This window comes from Cryphonectria parasitica (assembly GCF_011745365.1).
Source record: "Cryphonectria parasitica EP155 unplaced genomic scaffold M406scaffold_4, whole genome shotgun sequence".
NCBI lineage: Eukaryota > Fungi > Ascomycota > Sordariomycetes > Diaporthales > Cryphonectriaceae > Cryphonectria > Cryphonectria parasitica.
The window spans coordinates 1,215,369-1,229,543 of NW_024468912.1; the positions used below are offsets into that span (position 1 = coordinate 1,215,369).

Consider the following 14,175-nt stretch of genomic DNA (forward strand, 5'->3'; position numbering starts at 1 on the left):
AAACAAGCCTTAGCTGCCTCTGAAAAGCCTCCCACCCTTTACATTCCTCAACCACGAACGCCTCCTCCGCGTTTTTTTCCCTTTCTTCGACACCAACAACAACACCACTACGAACATCCCCCCTTTCTATCCCCCTTTCCTTTTCCACACGAAACCAACAAGCACTGGAGTGCACTCGAAGAGTGCGGATAGGGAACACTTGGGCAAAACGGATTTGAACATTGCATTGCACTCGCGAATTCAGTCGAGCCGATTGGCCCTAGCGAGGGTCCACGCACTCCAAGGCGAGACAACACCCAGAGAAACGAGCAGGCATACACAAGTCCTGCCCTTTGCATCGCATTCTCGACGCTGCCCGCCTCCGCCCTTGCTACAGTCATTGGCACTGCGAGTCTTGCCGGAGAGGAGAGAGAGAGAGAGAGAGATCCAGGTCTCTGGACAAATTCGAATTTCTTGTTTCGCCGGAATTCTCTTTCGGGACTGCAACGATTTCCTCCCTGTCTACAGGTCTGGATATCGAATCAGCACCTGGTGAAGCGTCAATCCGGAGTGGATTGAGTTTCGCTCCCTCGCCTGTACACCATCTTCAAGCGAACACGATCTAGACGATAGCTCCCATGAGTCTCCACGCTTGATTTGCGCAGCAATGATTATGCTGAGCGAAGAACCTATGCGGTCGAGTCTGCAGGTGGCGCCCCTAGCCATACACAAGAACAAAAATTCCGGCTTGGTGGACCATGCCTCCAAAAGCGAAGCCTCTTCATTGAGTCCATACAAACGATCCGATATGACTCCTCCCACCTCGCCTCAAGGGCCGCGAGACGCCCTCGACAATGACGCCCCCGCGCTGTCACCACCCGTCTTCCACAACTTCCTCAGGGCATTCTACCCTTTTAGCCCGACCTACGCCATGACCGACTCCGCCGTCACCCTCCCATTGAACGAGGGCGACGTGGTGCTGGTGCACTCTATTCACACCAACGGCTGGGCAGACGGCACGCTCCTGGTGTCCGGTGCCAGGGGCTGGCTGCCCACCAACTATTGCTATGCTTATGATCCTGATGAGATGCGGAACCTGCTCAAGGCGTTGCTGAATTTCTGGGACCTGCTACGCAGTGCATGCGTCGATGATAATGAGATGTTTGCGAATCAGGAGTTCATGAAGGGCATCATCTCGGGTGTGCGATACCTTCTGGTGCGTCCAAGGCCCCTTATCTGGTGTACCAGGCTGATGGGCGTCGTTTTGTGTCCACTTTGAAGCTAACCGTCTCACAGGAGCGGACGCACTGTCTGACACGAGAGTCCACTGTGATTCAGCGACACGAAGGTCTGCGCAGGGGCAGGAAGTCCCTGCTCTCGGAGCTATCGTCGTTGGTAAAGACAGCTAAGCGCTTGACAGAACAGCAGAAATTGATGTCCACCACAGAGGAGGTAAACAATACCGTGGACGAGATGATATTAAAGGCCTTCAGGATTGTGACCAAGGGTGTCCGCTTTTTGGATGTGCTGGAGGGGGATCGGCAGGCGCGGGCCCCCACAGTAACGCTGTTGCCAACGCTTCTTGAGGAGAATTTCGTGCCGCCGACGCCGCCGGCCGACCAAACGAGCTTTGACGATGACCGCAGCACGATTAGAGATCAGGATGCAGGCTCGCCCCCGGGCTCCCGTCATGGCGAGGACGAATCAGTCTACAGCCCACCCAGCCTGAGGCCTAGTGACGTGACACGAACGGCCAGCCCCACCAGCAGCCGTTCGTCTGCTCGCCGAAGCTCTCACTTGTCTCAGACGCAGGTCAACTTTAGCCGCCTCTCCTCCAACATCTCCCACCGCGTCTCTCTCGCTGGGCCATCGCCACTCTCACGCCCACAAAACCTTGTCTCAGAGCGTTTGACCGCAAGCCACGACACGTTTCTGTCGCACATGGGTTCTTTCATCGGCCGCTTACACCTCCAATCACAGTCCAGGCCTGACCTGGCTCTCGCGATCAAACAATCCGCGACATCTGGTGGAGAGCTGTTGGTGGTCGTGGACGTCGTCTGCGCCCACAGCTCTCTGACCAAGGAACTCCTGGAGCAGCCTCGTGCTGCCATGTATGATCGCATCCTAGACCTTGTGCACGCTGCTCGCGATATCATACACCACAACAACGGACCCGAACTGGCCGACATCATCATGCCCCAGGACAACAGCCGGCTCCTGTCCGCCTCGACAGGCTGTGTCAGGGCCACGGGCGAATGTGTTGCCAAGACGAAGTGGGTCATCGAGAAGATTGGAGATTTCGAATTTGAGTTCAACAATGGCAGCCTTGGTATCGATCTGGACCTTGGCGTATTAGACAACGGCAGTCTGGAAGACAGGGAAAAGGCAGCCGCAGCGCGCATCGCTTCTCGGTCAGCGAGCCTGCCCACCATCAAGCGACTGCCACTCGACAAGCCCCTGCCGGATGTACCAACCTCGACTTCACCACCGCTCGAAGGTCCACGGCGACAGTCTCTTGTCCTCATGGACAGCGACCTGTCGGATAATGCGTCCTCGGTCTCGTCGGTACGACCTGCGTTTCCACCACCGCTGCCTAAACTGTCAACATTCTTCACAGAGGACTATAGCCCCACGGAGAACTCGGCTGGTGTCGAAAGCGATGGCCATTCCTCCTACTACCGCGAGAGCCTGGTTGCATCGAGCACCGCAAACGACAGCGCGTACTTGAACCGCGGCTCGGAATCGAGCCTTCTCTCCACCTCCACACGCGCCACGACACCAGACCACATGGGACCAAAGCCCCAGATTTCCATCTCCGAGCTGAGCAACGCAAGCAATCCCGCGCACGCAGACGAGGTCGACGACGTCGAGTCAAAGCTACTCGAGAAGACATTCGCGCACGAACTCATGTTCAACAAGGAGGGCCAGGTGACTGGAGGATCTCTGCCGGCACTAGTTGAGCGCCTCACCACCCACGAGTCCACACCTGATGCACTCTTCGTCTCTACGTTCTTCCTCACCTTCCGGCTCTTCTGTACGCCGACCAAACTTGCCGAGACGCTCATCGACAGGTTCGAGTATGTCGGCGATCATCCACACATGTCAGGGCCCGTTCGCTTGAGGGTCTATAACGTCTTCAAGCAATGGCTCGAGTCGCACTGGCGCGATGAGACTGACCATGAGGCGCTGTCTGTCATCAGGCCATTTGCTGAGACCAAACTGGCTGCGGCGCTGCCGTCTGCCAGCAAGCGTATCTGTGACCTGACGAGGCGCGTCTCCTCGAGTGACGCCACACTGGTACCCCGTCTGGTCTCGTCTATCGGCAAGGCCAACAACGCCTCCATCTCACACTATGTACCCATGGACACACCACTGCCGGCACCCGTGCTCAACAAGAGCCAGGCCCAAGTTCTTCATGTGTGGAAGTCTGGTGGAAGCTCGCCGACGATAATGGATTTCGAACCCCTCGAGCTGGCCCGCCAGCTGACGCTGAAGCAAATGAGCATCTTCTGCTCTATCCTGCCCGAGGAGCTTCTGGGCTCGCAATGGATGAAGAAGGGCGGCGCTGGATCTCCTAATGTCAAGGCAATGACTGCACTGTCGACCGAGTTATCGAATCTGGTGGCCGACACGATCCTGTACTACAACGAAGTCAAAAAGCGAGCTGCTGCCATCAAGCAGTGGATCAAAGTGGCCCAGCAGTGCCTGGAGCTGAACAACTACGACGCCCTTATGGCCATCATCTGCAGTCTCAACAGCTCCACCATCACTCGCCTCAGGAAGACATGGGAAGTGGTGAATCCCAAGCGGCGAGAGCAGCTAAAGGTCCTCCAAGCTGTCGTCGAGCCCGCACAGAACCACAAGGCTCTGCGCGCGCAGCTTGCTGGCCACGTCCCCCCGTGCCTCCCCTTCCAAGGCATGTTCCTGACAGACCTTACTTTTGTCGACATTGGCAACCCTGCCACGAAGCAACTGCAGGGAGCCGATGGTAGGGACATGACCGTGGTGAACTTTGACAAGCACACGCGGACGGCAAAGATCATCGGCGAGCTGCAACGATTTCAGATTCCTTACAGGCTCACCGAAGTGCCAGACCTACAAGACTGGCTGCAGTCTGAGATGCAACGAGTTCGCGAATCGGATGCGGCTAGCAACGTACAGGTGACCTACTATCGCAAGTCCCTCCTCCTCGAACCAAGAGAGACGAATGTTCCCAAGACGCCAGTGGATGGACCCAGCGCAAATATGTTTGTCTGGCGGAGGGTCGACAGGTCCAACAGTCTGGCACCTTGAAAAAAAGAAATCCAGATCTCGTCGAGGCACACAAACCCCATAACACACCAACCACACATCATCAGCTGCGTTTGTTATCACAGGCTGTTTTCTTTTTTGATACCCAACTCTTTTGTTTTGAATTCACGTCATCATGGACCAATATCATTATCAGCTGTCTCAAAGAAGAGGGCCAGTCAGTCCCGGAACGCAACCGATAATGGAACAACTCAGCCCGTATCGAAGCGGCCTCACGATCTGCAGCGTTTCTGGCATCTATCTCACCACCAGCGATTATTTCCCTTCGCTTCTCTTTATTTTTCTCTCAAGTCTTTCATGTCCGGTATGACCAAGGGAAAACCCGCCAATGTTGGCCGAAAAAGCGGAAATTCCCACGCATTAATACGGAACATATTCAGGCGGGGGCGCAAACGGGGGTCACAAAGGGGTCACGTCATAATGAATTGGGGGCGTTTGCGCTATTGCAGGAATGATTGATCGATCTAATTTTGGTCTTGTTATTTTTTGCTCATTTTCCTTTCTTTTTGCTCGCCTCAGGCTTGAGGCAACTGGTTAACATGTCTTATTGTCAGTATTCTTATTGCATCTCGATGACCCCAGCCACCACAATCAGCTGCGGTTATGGGGCACTCATTTGTTTTTGTTCAGGGCGAAGTGGGTGGGAAAGAAGAGGAGGGGAGTGGGCGTTGCATTTCCTCTCGGGGATTCTAGCGTGGATCTGAAAAGAAGACAAAAGTCTACATGGGATAGGCTTCACAGACGATGGACGCTCTCGCTGAGCAAATTTTGGGGCTGTGGAGGTCGGCAGCCGGCGACGATGGTAATCTCGCTAGCCAAAACGCGTTGCATAAACCAGGATAGTGAAGAATAAAATCGTCGGCAAAGTATCGGGTCTCGATGAAATCAAGAATGCCCCTTCATATTTCGCGTGTTGTTCTGAGTGTGGAGCTCCTTGAGTTTTTACACTATATTGTATAATCTAGATGCTTCGTCGGATACAAATTCTCGTGCGAGGCGACACCCCAATCCCGCCTGATCCGTTTTCCTCTTTGGCGGTGTGTGTTAAGCAACCCCCTGTCTTGTCACACAGTAATTATGAAGATCTCAAGTCGCCAAGGTCGCTCTGCATGTGATATGATGTGATAGGATGTGCGTGGTTATGATGGCCCACGCGCATGCCATGCAACGTTGACTTGAAGGGTGTACACATTTTGGTTGATTCATAATTTATTTTAGCTTTTCCCCTTCGCTTTTCTCCCTTCTCGGAACTTCCGAGTGACTCCTCTGTTCCTACACCTCTACTTATTTGAAGTTTGTGTATTTCAGGATAATGGGAAAGTTCATGGCCACATGCATGTATTTCCTCCCTCACCTCCCCTTCGTAGCGGCTTCATCAGCCAACCAACCAAACAAGTAGAACCCATAGTAACAAAACCCACCCCCCCTCCCCAACCTCTCATCCTTGCCCCTCAAACATTCTGTCTCTCAGATAAACACTACATGCATCAGCCTCCGCCAAGTAGACATCGCAGCCAACCTGGCACGGTACGCATTGATCTCGTCCCAGTCGAGCTCGCGGCGGCCGACATCGACGTCGATGTCGCGGGTGCGCAGCCAGCCCTGACGCTTCCAGGCAAACCCGCCAAACCAAAAAGCGATGACGACGGGGGCGGCTAGGTAGGACTGGAAGAAGCCCGAGGCATCGTTAAAGCCGCCTTTCGGAGGGCAGATGGCGACGAAGAGCTGTTTTTTGAGATGGGATAGACGGTCAGTATGGGCTTGGAAAGTTGGAAAGGAGGAAGTAATGAAGAAAAAAAAAGGGGGGGGGGACATACCTGAGCGGCCAGGACAAGAACGACGAGAATCAGACCTAGCCAGCTGCCGTAGACGCCACCGATGGCTTTGAAGGGGATCTCGTCGAGAGTGTGGCCTGCCATATGCCAGGCCTTGCGGAAGCGGATATGGGCGAGGCAAATGCTACCCCATGTGAAAAGGGCGGCGAGGCCAGACAGGGCAAGGAGCCAGTCGAAGACGGTGGGGCCATTGGCGTTGAGATTGATGTAGGCAAGGAAGCCAAAGAGGAGGATGGCGATGACGCTGAAGAGGGGTCTGCCGGAGCGGTCGATGTAGGTGAAGATCTTGGGGGCGTAGCCCTGTTGGGCGAGGGCGGTCAGGGTGCGTGAGCCACCGTAGACACCGCTGACGCCAATGGAAACGACGGAGACGAGGATGATGACGTTCATGAAGGAGTCAAAGCCTTTGAGGCCGGCGTATTTCCCGACGAGGACGAAAGGGGAGGCGTTGACATCGGCGTAAGGGTTGGCACCGAGGAGATTCGGATCGTCGGAGGGAATGAGCAGGCCGACGAAGAAGAGGCCGAGGATGTAGAAGAGGGTGATGCGCCAGAACACCTGCTTAATGGCTCCAGGAAGGCTCTTGACGGGGTTGGCGGCCTCGGCGGCGGCGAGACCTACGAGCTCAGTGCCGGAGAAGGCAAAGGCGGCGGTGACGAAGACGGAGCAGAAGCCGCGAAAGCCGTAGCGGAAGGCGCCTGGGTCGTACCACAGGCGGGCGCCCCAGTAGTGGCTATACTCGCCATCGGAAGGGCCGCCGCCGAGGACGAGGACGAAGGAGATGATGATAAAGATGACGGTGGCCGTTAGCTTGAGGCTTGAGGCCCAGAACTCTTCTTCTGCGTAGCCAAGGGTACCAAAGATGTTGACGATGACGATGACGGCGAGGAAGACGGAGATCCAGACGGCAACGGAGATGTTTGGGTTCCAGTATTGCACCGTGAGGCCGCACACGGTCAGCTCGAGGGGGAGCACGATGGCCCATTGGAAAACATAGTTCCAGCCCTGTTGTCAAGTTGAAAACAAAAATGAGTAAATCAGTGAGTGATTTGGGTGAGTTGACGAAGAGACCCTCCAGAGGAAGACGACCTCCACTCATGAAAACAAATCAAAAAAGATTTTAGAAGAAAAACTTACCATGGCAAAGCCCCAGCTGGGGTCAATAAACCGCGTCGAGTAGGTATAGAAACCACCAGAGACAGGATACATGACAGCCAGCTCACCAAGTGCATAGACCACATTGAACATCATGACCCCAATAATCAGAAAGTCAATGAGCAGCGAGGCAGGCCCGCCCGTGGACAGGGCCGACCCAGAACCGACAAAGAAACCGGCGCCGATGGAACCACCAATGGCGATCATGTGTAGATGCCTCGACTTCATGGACCGCTCCAGCTCAACGATGCCGCGGCCGTAGTCGCGTGGACGGAAGCTGTCGAAGGTCAGGCCCAGGCGTGTCATCAAGGGCTCCTCCATGACGGCGTCCGTGATGGTCTTGTGTTGGCCGCGCATGGGTGACGACTCGGGCGCCGAGTAGTTGGGGAGGCTCTTGTTGTTGTTGTTGTTGTTGTTGTTGTTGTTGTTGTTGTTTTGAGTGAGGTCTGCTTCTTTGGAGATGGGCTGGCCAAGTCCCTCTTTGGCGTGCGAGGGAGCAGGCTCTGCGGGCGTAAAGCCCTTTTCGAGTTCGTCCGACATTGTCGTTGTTGGTTGTTGCGGTCACTGGTCTTGGTGACGAGCTGATTTATGTGGTGGAGGAGGGGGGGAAAGGGAGACTGTGAAGTAAGTGCGTATGTATGTGTGCGTGCGTGTTGTTTGTCTGTCTTGCGGTCCAAACTGTGTGTAAGTCAGTCAGATCCGATTGTAGAACCACACTGTTCACTTGACAGCAACCAACAAGTGGCAAGAGGGACAAGAAAGAAGGAGAAGGAGAAAAAGATGGAGACAAAGGATGAAAACAAGTGACGTCGTAATCGTGCTGATAAAGCTGAAACGGGATCGAGTGGTGAAGTCAGTGAATAAGTGGACGATGAGGAGGAGGAGGGGTGGTCACTCACTGGTCACGGGGACAAGAACCAGACTAAATGGGATGGGATTTGGGTTTGGGACCGAGGACAAATAAAACCTCTCCCCGGGTCTCTCACCTTCAAGAAGAAGTGATACTACCTACTTTATTTTTACTGGATGAGCCCCAGAACGCAGATCCCCCAGATGTAGCAGCTAGCCGATCATTGTTGGATCTGGCCTCACACCCTCCTTCACAGGGTTTTGGGGCGTAAAGGGTGGATATGACCCATTCCACCGGTCTCCTTCATGTGTGCGTGTGGAAGCATTCTCGAAGCTCAGCCTGTTCCAACCAATCTCCCTCTTCAGCAAAGTACCCTGTCCGGTACCATAAGTGCCATGATAGTAGTGATTGGGGTTGACTGGCAGCCCTCAGCTGCCTATCTAACGAACCTCTCTGTACCAATGGCCTCAACTCGCCTCGAACCTCATCTCAACGGTTTCCGTGTTACCAATAACCCAGAAAGGAGAGAGAAACATCCGACTGCTCGAGGGGAAAGAAAAAAAAGGAAGAGACAAGAAAAAGCAGGACATGGGGTGTTTCTGTCGTGTTCGCAGTGTATCATATGACAAGGATGTAATATCAAAACCTATTGCTTGATTGAACCCTGTCTATGCGAGCCAGTTGCGGAAGACAACTTACTGGACACGACCGCGCGGCTCCCTCGGATGAGACGTTGGCTGGCTGGCTGGCCACTAGATTTATGATTTGATTGAATCTCCTTCTAGCTAAGGGGATTTTGTTTTGTTCTGTCCCTGCTGGGTCGCACTGGTACGGAGAGGTGAGCAAGAAGTGTGCGTGGACGATAGGAATGTAAATACATACTTTCCCTGTGAGAAAAAGAAGCTGTGCTAGGGTAAACAGTACAGAGCAGGTCAGGCAGGTGCACAGGAGACCAAAATGTCATGCGGGGTTATGTGGGAAAGAAGGATGGGTTGGAGAGGGTGCAGGGGTGCCAGAGGAAGGAGGGGGGGGGGGGGGGGTGTGGAGGGCCGTATGACGTTGAATACGCTCGAGTACTACGTAGTATTATGTATAATAACTACTGAAGTATGTCCTGTGGCACTTATGGTAGTTGTTGTCTCGGTGTTGGTGCTGATGTATTTTCCCCGTGCTACCCTCCACCCTTCTTCTCACCCAGCTCGCTGTAAACTGAGCACTGACAGTGCTAAGAGATTATCACCCTCTCCTACATGATTGGTCCATTTCCCTGGTCCGAGATGATCCCTATCAAGGTCTTTTGTCAACAAAGCCTTTGCACCCGTCCGTTTCTTTCATGGCACCAGGCAAAGAGAACAGGACCGACAAAAATGACCTGCGGTTTCGTCTATCCTTTCGGGCGCGGCAGGGTTGCGATCACAAGAGCAGTTCGATAGTGCATACCACGACAGTCCCGCCGTCCCAGCGCTCACCATCGAGTCCTGCACACAAGGACGCATGCAGTGTATCCCGCTTGGAGGCTGATGGATGGATGACACTTTGTGCTGAGGCTCCTCAGCCCAGTCGAGTCCCAGAATAGTGTGGGAACATCAGCTGGCACTACGCCGCAGCAGTGAAACCTTACAGACCGCTGATTAGCAAACAAAATACAAATTAACATCTTGCAAAACACGTTCAAGCGAGCCATCTCATTCGAGGGTTCTAAGCGATAACATAAGCTTGGCGGACGGACTACTAGCTCGGCAGGCTTGGGGGTGGAGGAGGGGGGGGGGGGCACAGGCAGCAGCCGATGATATGCTGGGTAGTTGTTGGTAGTAGTGGGAGCGGAGTATGGAGAAAAAAGGATATTTGCATTATGTCGAGGAGGTAGTAATTATGGTGGTTCGTGGTGATGTTGGTGGCGGAGTCCAACATGTCTTCGTCCTGTCGCGACACGAAATGCGCTGTAGACAGGTTGATGGTTGGGCCATGCGATCTCCGTCTCCTCGCCTCCCAGCCTGTCCAAGCCCTCAGACCTTGTTCACTCCCTCTCGGAACTGTCCCCTCGCATTACCTTTCTTTCTCTTTCTCGGCTCCCTGATGTTCCTCAGTTTGACGTTGATCGCAGCCACGGTATGGTGGCGTGTTGGTGGGTCTTCCCACTTCAAAGTCGAGTCCGAACCAAGTTCGGTCTCGGGGGGAAAGGAAAAGCTGGAGAGACGTTGGAATTGTGTTTACCCCACACACACACACACACACACAACACTGCTCGTGTGGGGGAAGGGGGGGGGGCCGCCAGGTGGGGCAGGTCACAGCAGCCCTAAGTCCCGGCATCCCAGCGCTACGGCCGTCCCTTTTATGGGGTATCCTAGTCATAGCCCCAGTACGCTAAACGCCAAGTGACATAATGAAATGGCCATCAGATGAGGTTGGCACCTCCTTCTTTCTCTCTCCCCTACTCCGCAGAACTTAGTTTGTTCCTTCCAAAAACACACTAATCGCCCTCTATATTGAACTGAGGGGAACTGTTACGTCGCCTAATGCAAAAGATTATCTGCAAGGGGGAAGTGGACAATCCTCACAGCAGTAGTTGCATACTGTAGTAGCGCTGGAACTGGGCGGCTCAGTGCTCGGTACTCGCTACTGCATTGTCTTCTTTCGCACCCAGGGTCACAAGATGCGTAAGCCGTTTATTCTCGAAGGATTGGATGGCACGTGAGCAGGATGAAACAAACCACACAATATGGTGGGCAGCCTTTGGGGTACGTATCATGACAACGACTGGCAACATATGTAATTTTTGAGCGCGAATGTGCGGTCATGAATGGTCGAGGCGACATCTTTCACCAATTTGCAATGCTAGATCGGCCTCTTCACCGGGCTGCATGGATCCAAACCTGGGGACCAGCATGTATGGCACGTGAGGATGCTCAGACCCCATTCTCTGAACAGCCTCAAGCTGGACTGCAACATATCACATGCTCGGCTTTAGCTGCTATATACAGCACATCCTGCTGAAGTTTTCAGACTGTCCCTGGGTGCAGGTGCGCCACCAACTTGCTTCTTCTGTTTGCCAACTGCCTTCATTACCGCTTTGGATGTTCATGTAGGTTGCCCAGGCTATTGCGGCTGCTACCGGCCAGACAGTCATGGCCCGCACGATGGGAAGCGTACAGGCCAATCAGCCTCTTGTATCTCTCATTGCCTTCCCCGCGACGCCATCAGGTCTCAGTGGACCCTCCCCCACGGGGCAGTGGACGCATGTCGTCCGTGAGCCGTATGTATGTGCCGGGGGGGGGGGGGGGCGCACTTAGACTAGTCTCGGCGCTTTAGTGGGCTCCATATGGATCTCGGCTTTTTTCTCCTCAGCTTGGGTGTGATGAGGTTGGGAAGGTTAGAGCAGGCGGTTCTGGGCGGGTTAAGAAAGAAGGTTGATGGGGTAGACCAAGGGCAGTGCAATGCTAGCGGAGGAGACGTGTTGCGGGGGAAATGCGAGGAGGTAATAATTACCAAATTAGCTTCTTGTAGGGAACCAGGAAGCTTGGCTGGGAAATGAAGGGCCTCGGCTAGGCATTCTACGACTCACGGCTATCTCATGGGCCGTGGCCAATTCTCGCTACAGCATTTCTCCTCCTACTCTCGTTATGTCAGTCGATTTCAGAAGAAACACATCTGGAGCCCCCAGTGCTGGGTAGAGATTCATGGTGTTCCTCAGTTAATCACCTCAGTCGCTTCAACTTCTTCTCTTAGGGATGGAGACAATGGGTAAAATTACTCTTTCAACTTACTTCTCTGTAGGCCACAAGGAGCAAGATCAGGATCGCGCCGCTTCTGTCGGCTGTTAAGGTTCGCCTTGCGAGCACATGTAAGAGTTAGTCACCGCGTATAAAACGCGGAATTGGAGGGTTGAATGGCACCCCTTTGGCTCCTCTGGTGACTGTTGACTATCAAGCAGAAGCCGTGTCGTGCCTTTGCCAACGGCGTTGGTTATCAGACACCTACGTGAGACCAAGACGTTACATGATCGAAGATTAGAAAACAGATTGATTGTATTTGTGACATAAAACACATTCCCAAGGTGTCTAGAGTGGAAACCAATGGTCAGAGTTTGGTTTCTCATCTTCTAAGCCCACTACTTGTCCATTTCATGATTCAACCCTAAACGAGCCTTGTATCAGACACTTGATCATTTGATTTGGTTTCTGATTGAAAGGCTAAGGGGCCAACTGCTGAACAAATTGATCAGGTCCTTTATCAAGACGTTCTTGCTCACCACATCCGGATTGATGATTTTTCCCTCTTCACCTTGAACCCCATCATTCTCGCTCCAAGTCAGCATGGCAGAGTCCTCTGCACCATATTCATTGACTGAGACCATAGAGGAACAAAAAAGAGTTCCAGATTTGCAAAAATGGCACCCTGATTATGCTCGTGTGAAAACAAGTACAATGGAGTGAGCAAAGGGGCAACAGGGTTGGGCAAGGCTACTTGTCTACGTTATTACTCACAAGGGGCTCATCCTGTTAAAGAATCATGGCGGGAAACCATATTAGTGATCCAATGATGTCTCTATGTCGCAGTGTGCAAGCATCTGAAGACCACGATGTTGGTTTCCGCGATCTGACATGTCTCTTCATCGAAGCAGCATTACCTCCCAATGTTTTTTGTCGCACGACATCATCACGATCCATAGCTTTTCCAACAGTTTCCAAGTTAAAAGGCAGTTTCCCATTCCCATATTCAGCCTCCCCAGTAACCTAACCGATCTACCTTTCTTTCCTTCACCCAACCTTCTCTCCTTCCGCAAAACCCAACCTGTCAACCAATACTCAGACCATCAACCCAGCAAGACTCTACACCAATAACTATCCACTCATCATACATCATACCAATCATCATGTCTGATCAAAAGACTTCCGCTCTGACCGCTCGGGAGACCGAGCTGGCCGTCCTGGCCTGGCGCGCGATCAAGGACGTGCAGGTAAGTGAAATCATCGTGAGCGAGTGATGCACACACCTACCATATTGTTTCACCACCAGAGAGTGCCTCATGCTTCTCTGATTCTCAAGCCCATTTTCCCACTGGTCTCAATTTCCAAGACGGATTCTTGTGTTTTCCCCTCTGCTCAATTCTTCGCTCCCAGCCTGTCTGTTTTGAACCTCGTGTTCATACCTCCTTTAGTACCTACCACTGTTTATCTACCCTAAGCTTCTAAAGGAAAGAAAAAGCCACTAAAGACATACTGGATGCTTTTGCCCTTGTCCACATCGAGCCTTCCTTGCCACTGATCCAGCTAACAGCCCTTCTTCCATAGATTGACTACGAGAAGCTGGCCGAGGTGGCCGGCTTCAAGTCCGCCAATTCGGCCCGTGCTTGCTTCGGAGCTACCAAGAAGAAGCTGCTGGCCGAGAACAATACGATCAGTCCTGCCACCCCTTCTGGCGATCGCGGCAAGCGCGCGGGTGTTGACCACGGTAACGACAACCCCACTCCTACCAAGAAGCCTCGTGCCAGTCGCACCAAGAAGGCACAGGCTCCCGCCAAGGAGCTTTCCCCTGTCGACGACCTGGACGTCTAGATTGTCTCTGTTACCTATGATGGATTCCCGTGAGTATCCGTGTGCGTGCTATTAGATGGTGTATTTGCCCATTTTACTGACGTCTGGAGGTGTTTCAGGGGCATGCAGTCACTCGTCAACAACACTGCAAACTTGGCCGGTTTCCTCTGGGTGGCAAGTATTGATCTGGTCTTGGTTTGCAATTTTCTTTCTTTTCTTTGTCGTATGGTATGAAAACCAAGGGCTGAGCAAGATGGAAAGGGGAGGGCCCAGGTTTCGGATGGCATGTCTTTCGTCCTGGTCGCTCGGCTGGGTTTACTTGACCTGGCCTGCATGTGGGTGACGGATGATCCTCTTCAAGGAGTTTGAAGACCATACGGGATGAATAAAAACATCGAAATTGGTGATGCACTATCATGGTCCGTTCACTTATCATTGTGATGTCTCCAGTCTTTGCTTCATTTCTTCTCGTGATGTTCAAAACAACAATGCAGGCATTGGGATCTTGCAA

At 53.1% G+C, this 14,175-nt stretch overlaps 4 protein-coding genes across 4 annotated transcripts; 3 read left to right on the plus strand and 1 right to left on the minus strand.

Moving 5' to 3' along the window:
• Nucleotides 1-652: 652 nt before the first annotated feature.
• Nucleotides 653-4,272, plus strand: M406DRAFT_88437 (uncharacterized protein; the record flags this gene model as incomplete). Its single annotated transcript, XM_040926121.1, has 2 exons — nucleotides 653-1,195; nucleotides 1,261-4,272. The coding sequence occupies 2 exons, from the start codon at nucleotides 653-655 to the stop codon at nucleotides 4,270-4,272; spliced, it is 3,555 nt and encodes a 1,184-aa protein (XP_040776534.1).
• A 1,485-nt stretch (nucleotides 4,273-5,757) lies between these two features.
• Nucleotides 5,758-7,601, minus strand: M406DRAFT_257732 (uncharacterized protein; the record flags this gene model as incomplete). Its single annotated transcript, XM_040917188.1, has 3 exons — nucleotides 5,758-6,015; nucleotides 6,108-7,130; nucleotides 7,263-7,601. 3 exons carry the CDS (start codon nucleotides 7,599-7,601, stop codon nucleotides 5,758-5,760), a joined length of 1,620 nt encoding a protein of 539 aa, XP_040776535.1.
• A 3,248-nt stretch (nucleotides 7,602-10,849) lies between these two features.
• Nucleotides 10,850-12,478, plus strand: M406DRAFT_68001 (uncharacterized protein; the record flags this gene model as incomplete). The annotated part of the gene is made up of 6 exons (XM_040925119.1): nucleotides 10,850-10,868; nucleotides 11,134-11,150; nucleotides 11,217-11,387; nucleotides 11,625-11,752; nucleotides 11,905-11,971; nucleotides 12,353-12,478. The coding sequence occupies 6 exons, from the start codon at nucleotides 10,850-10,852 to the stop codon at nucleotides 12,476-12,478; spliced, it is 528 nt and encodes a 175-aa protein (XP_040776536.1).
• Nucleotides 12,479-13,003: 525 nt separating this feature from the next.
• M406DRAFT_68002 (uncharacterized protein) lies at nucleotides 13,004-13,685 on the plus strand (the record flags this gene model as incomplete). The annotated part of the gene is made up of 2 exons (XM_040925120.1): nucleotides 13,004-13,087; nucleotides 13,422-13,685. 2 exons carry the CDS (start codon nucleotides 13,004-13,006, stop codon nucleotides 13,683-13,685), a joined length of 348 nt encoding a protein of 115 aa, XP_040776537.1.
• Nucleotides 13,686-14,175: the final 490 nt, after the last annotated feature.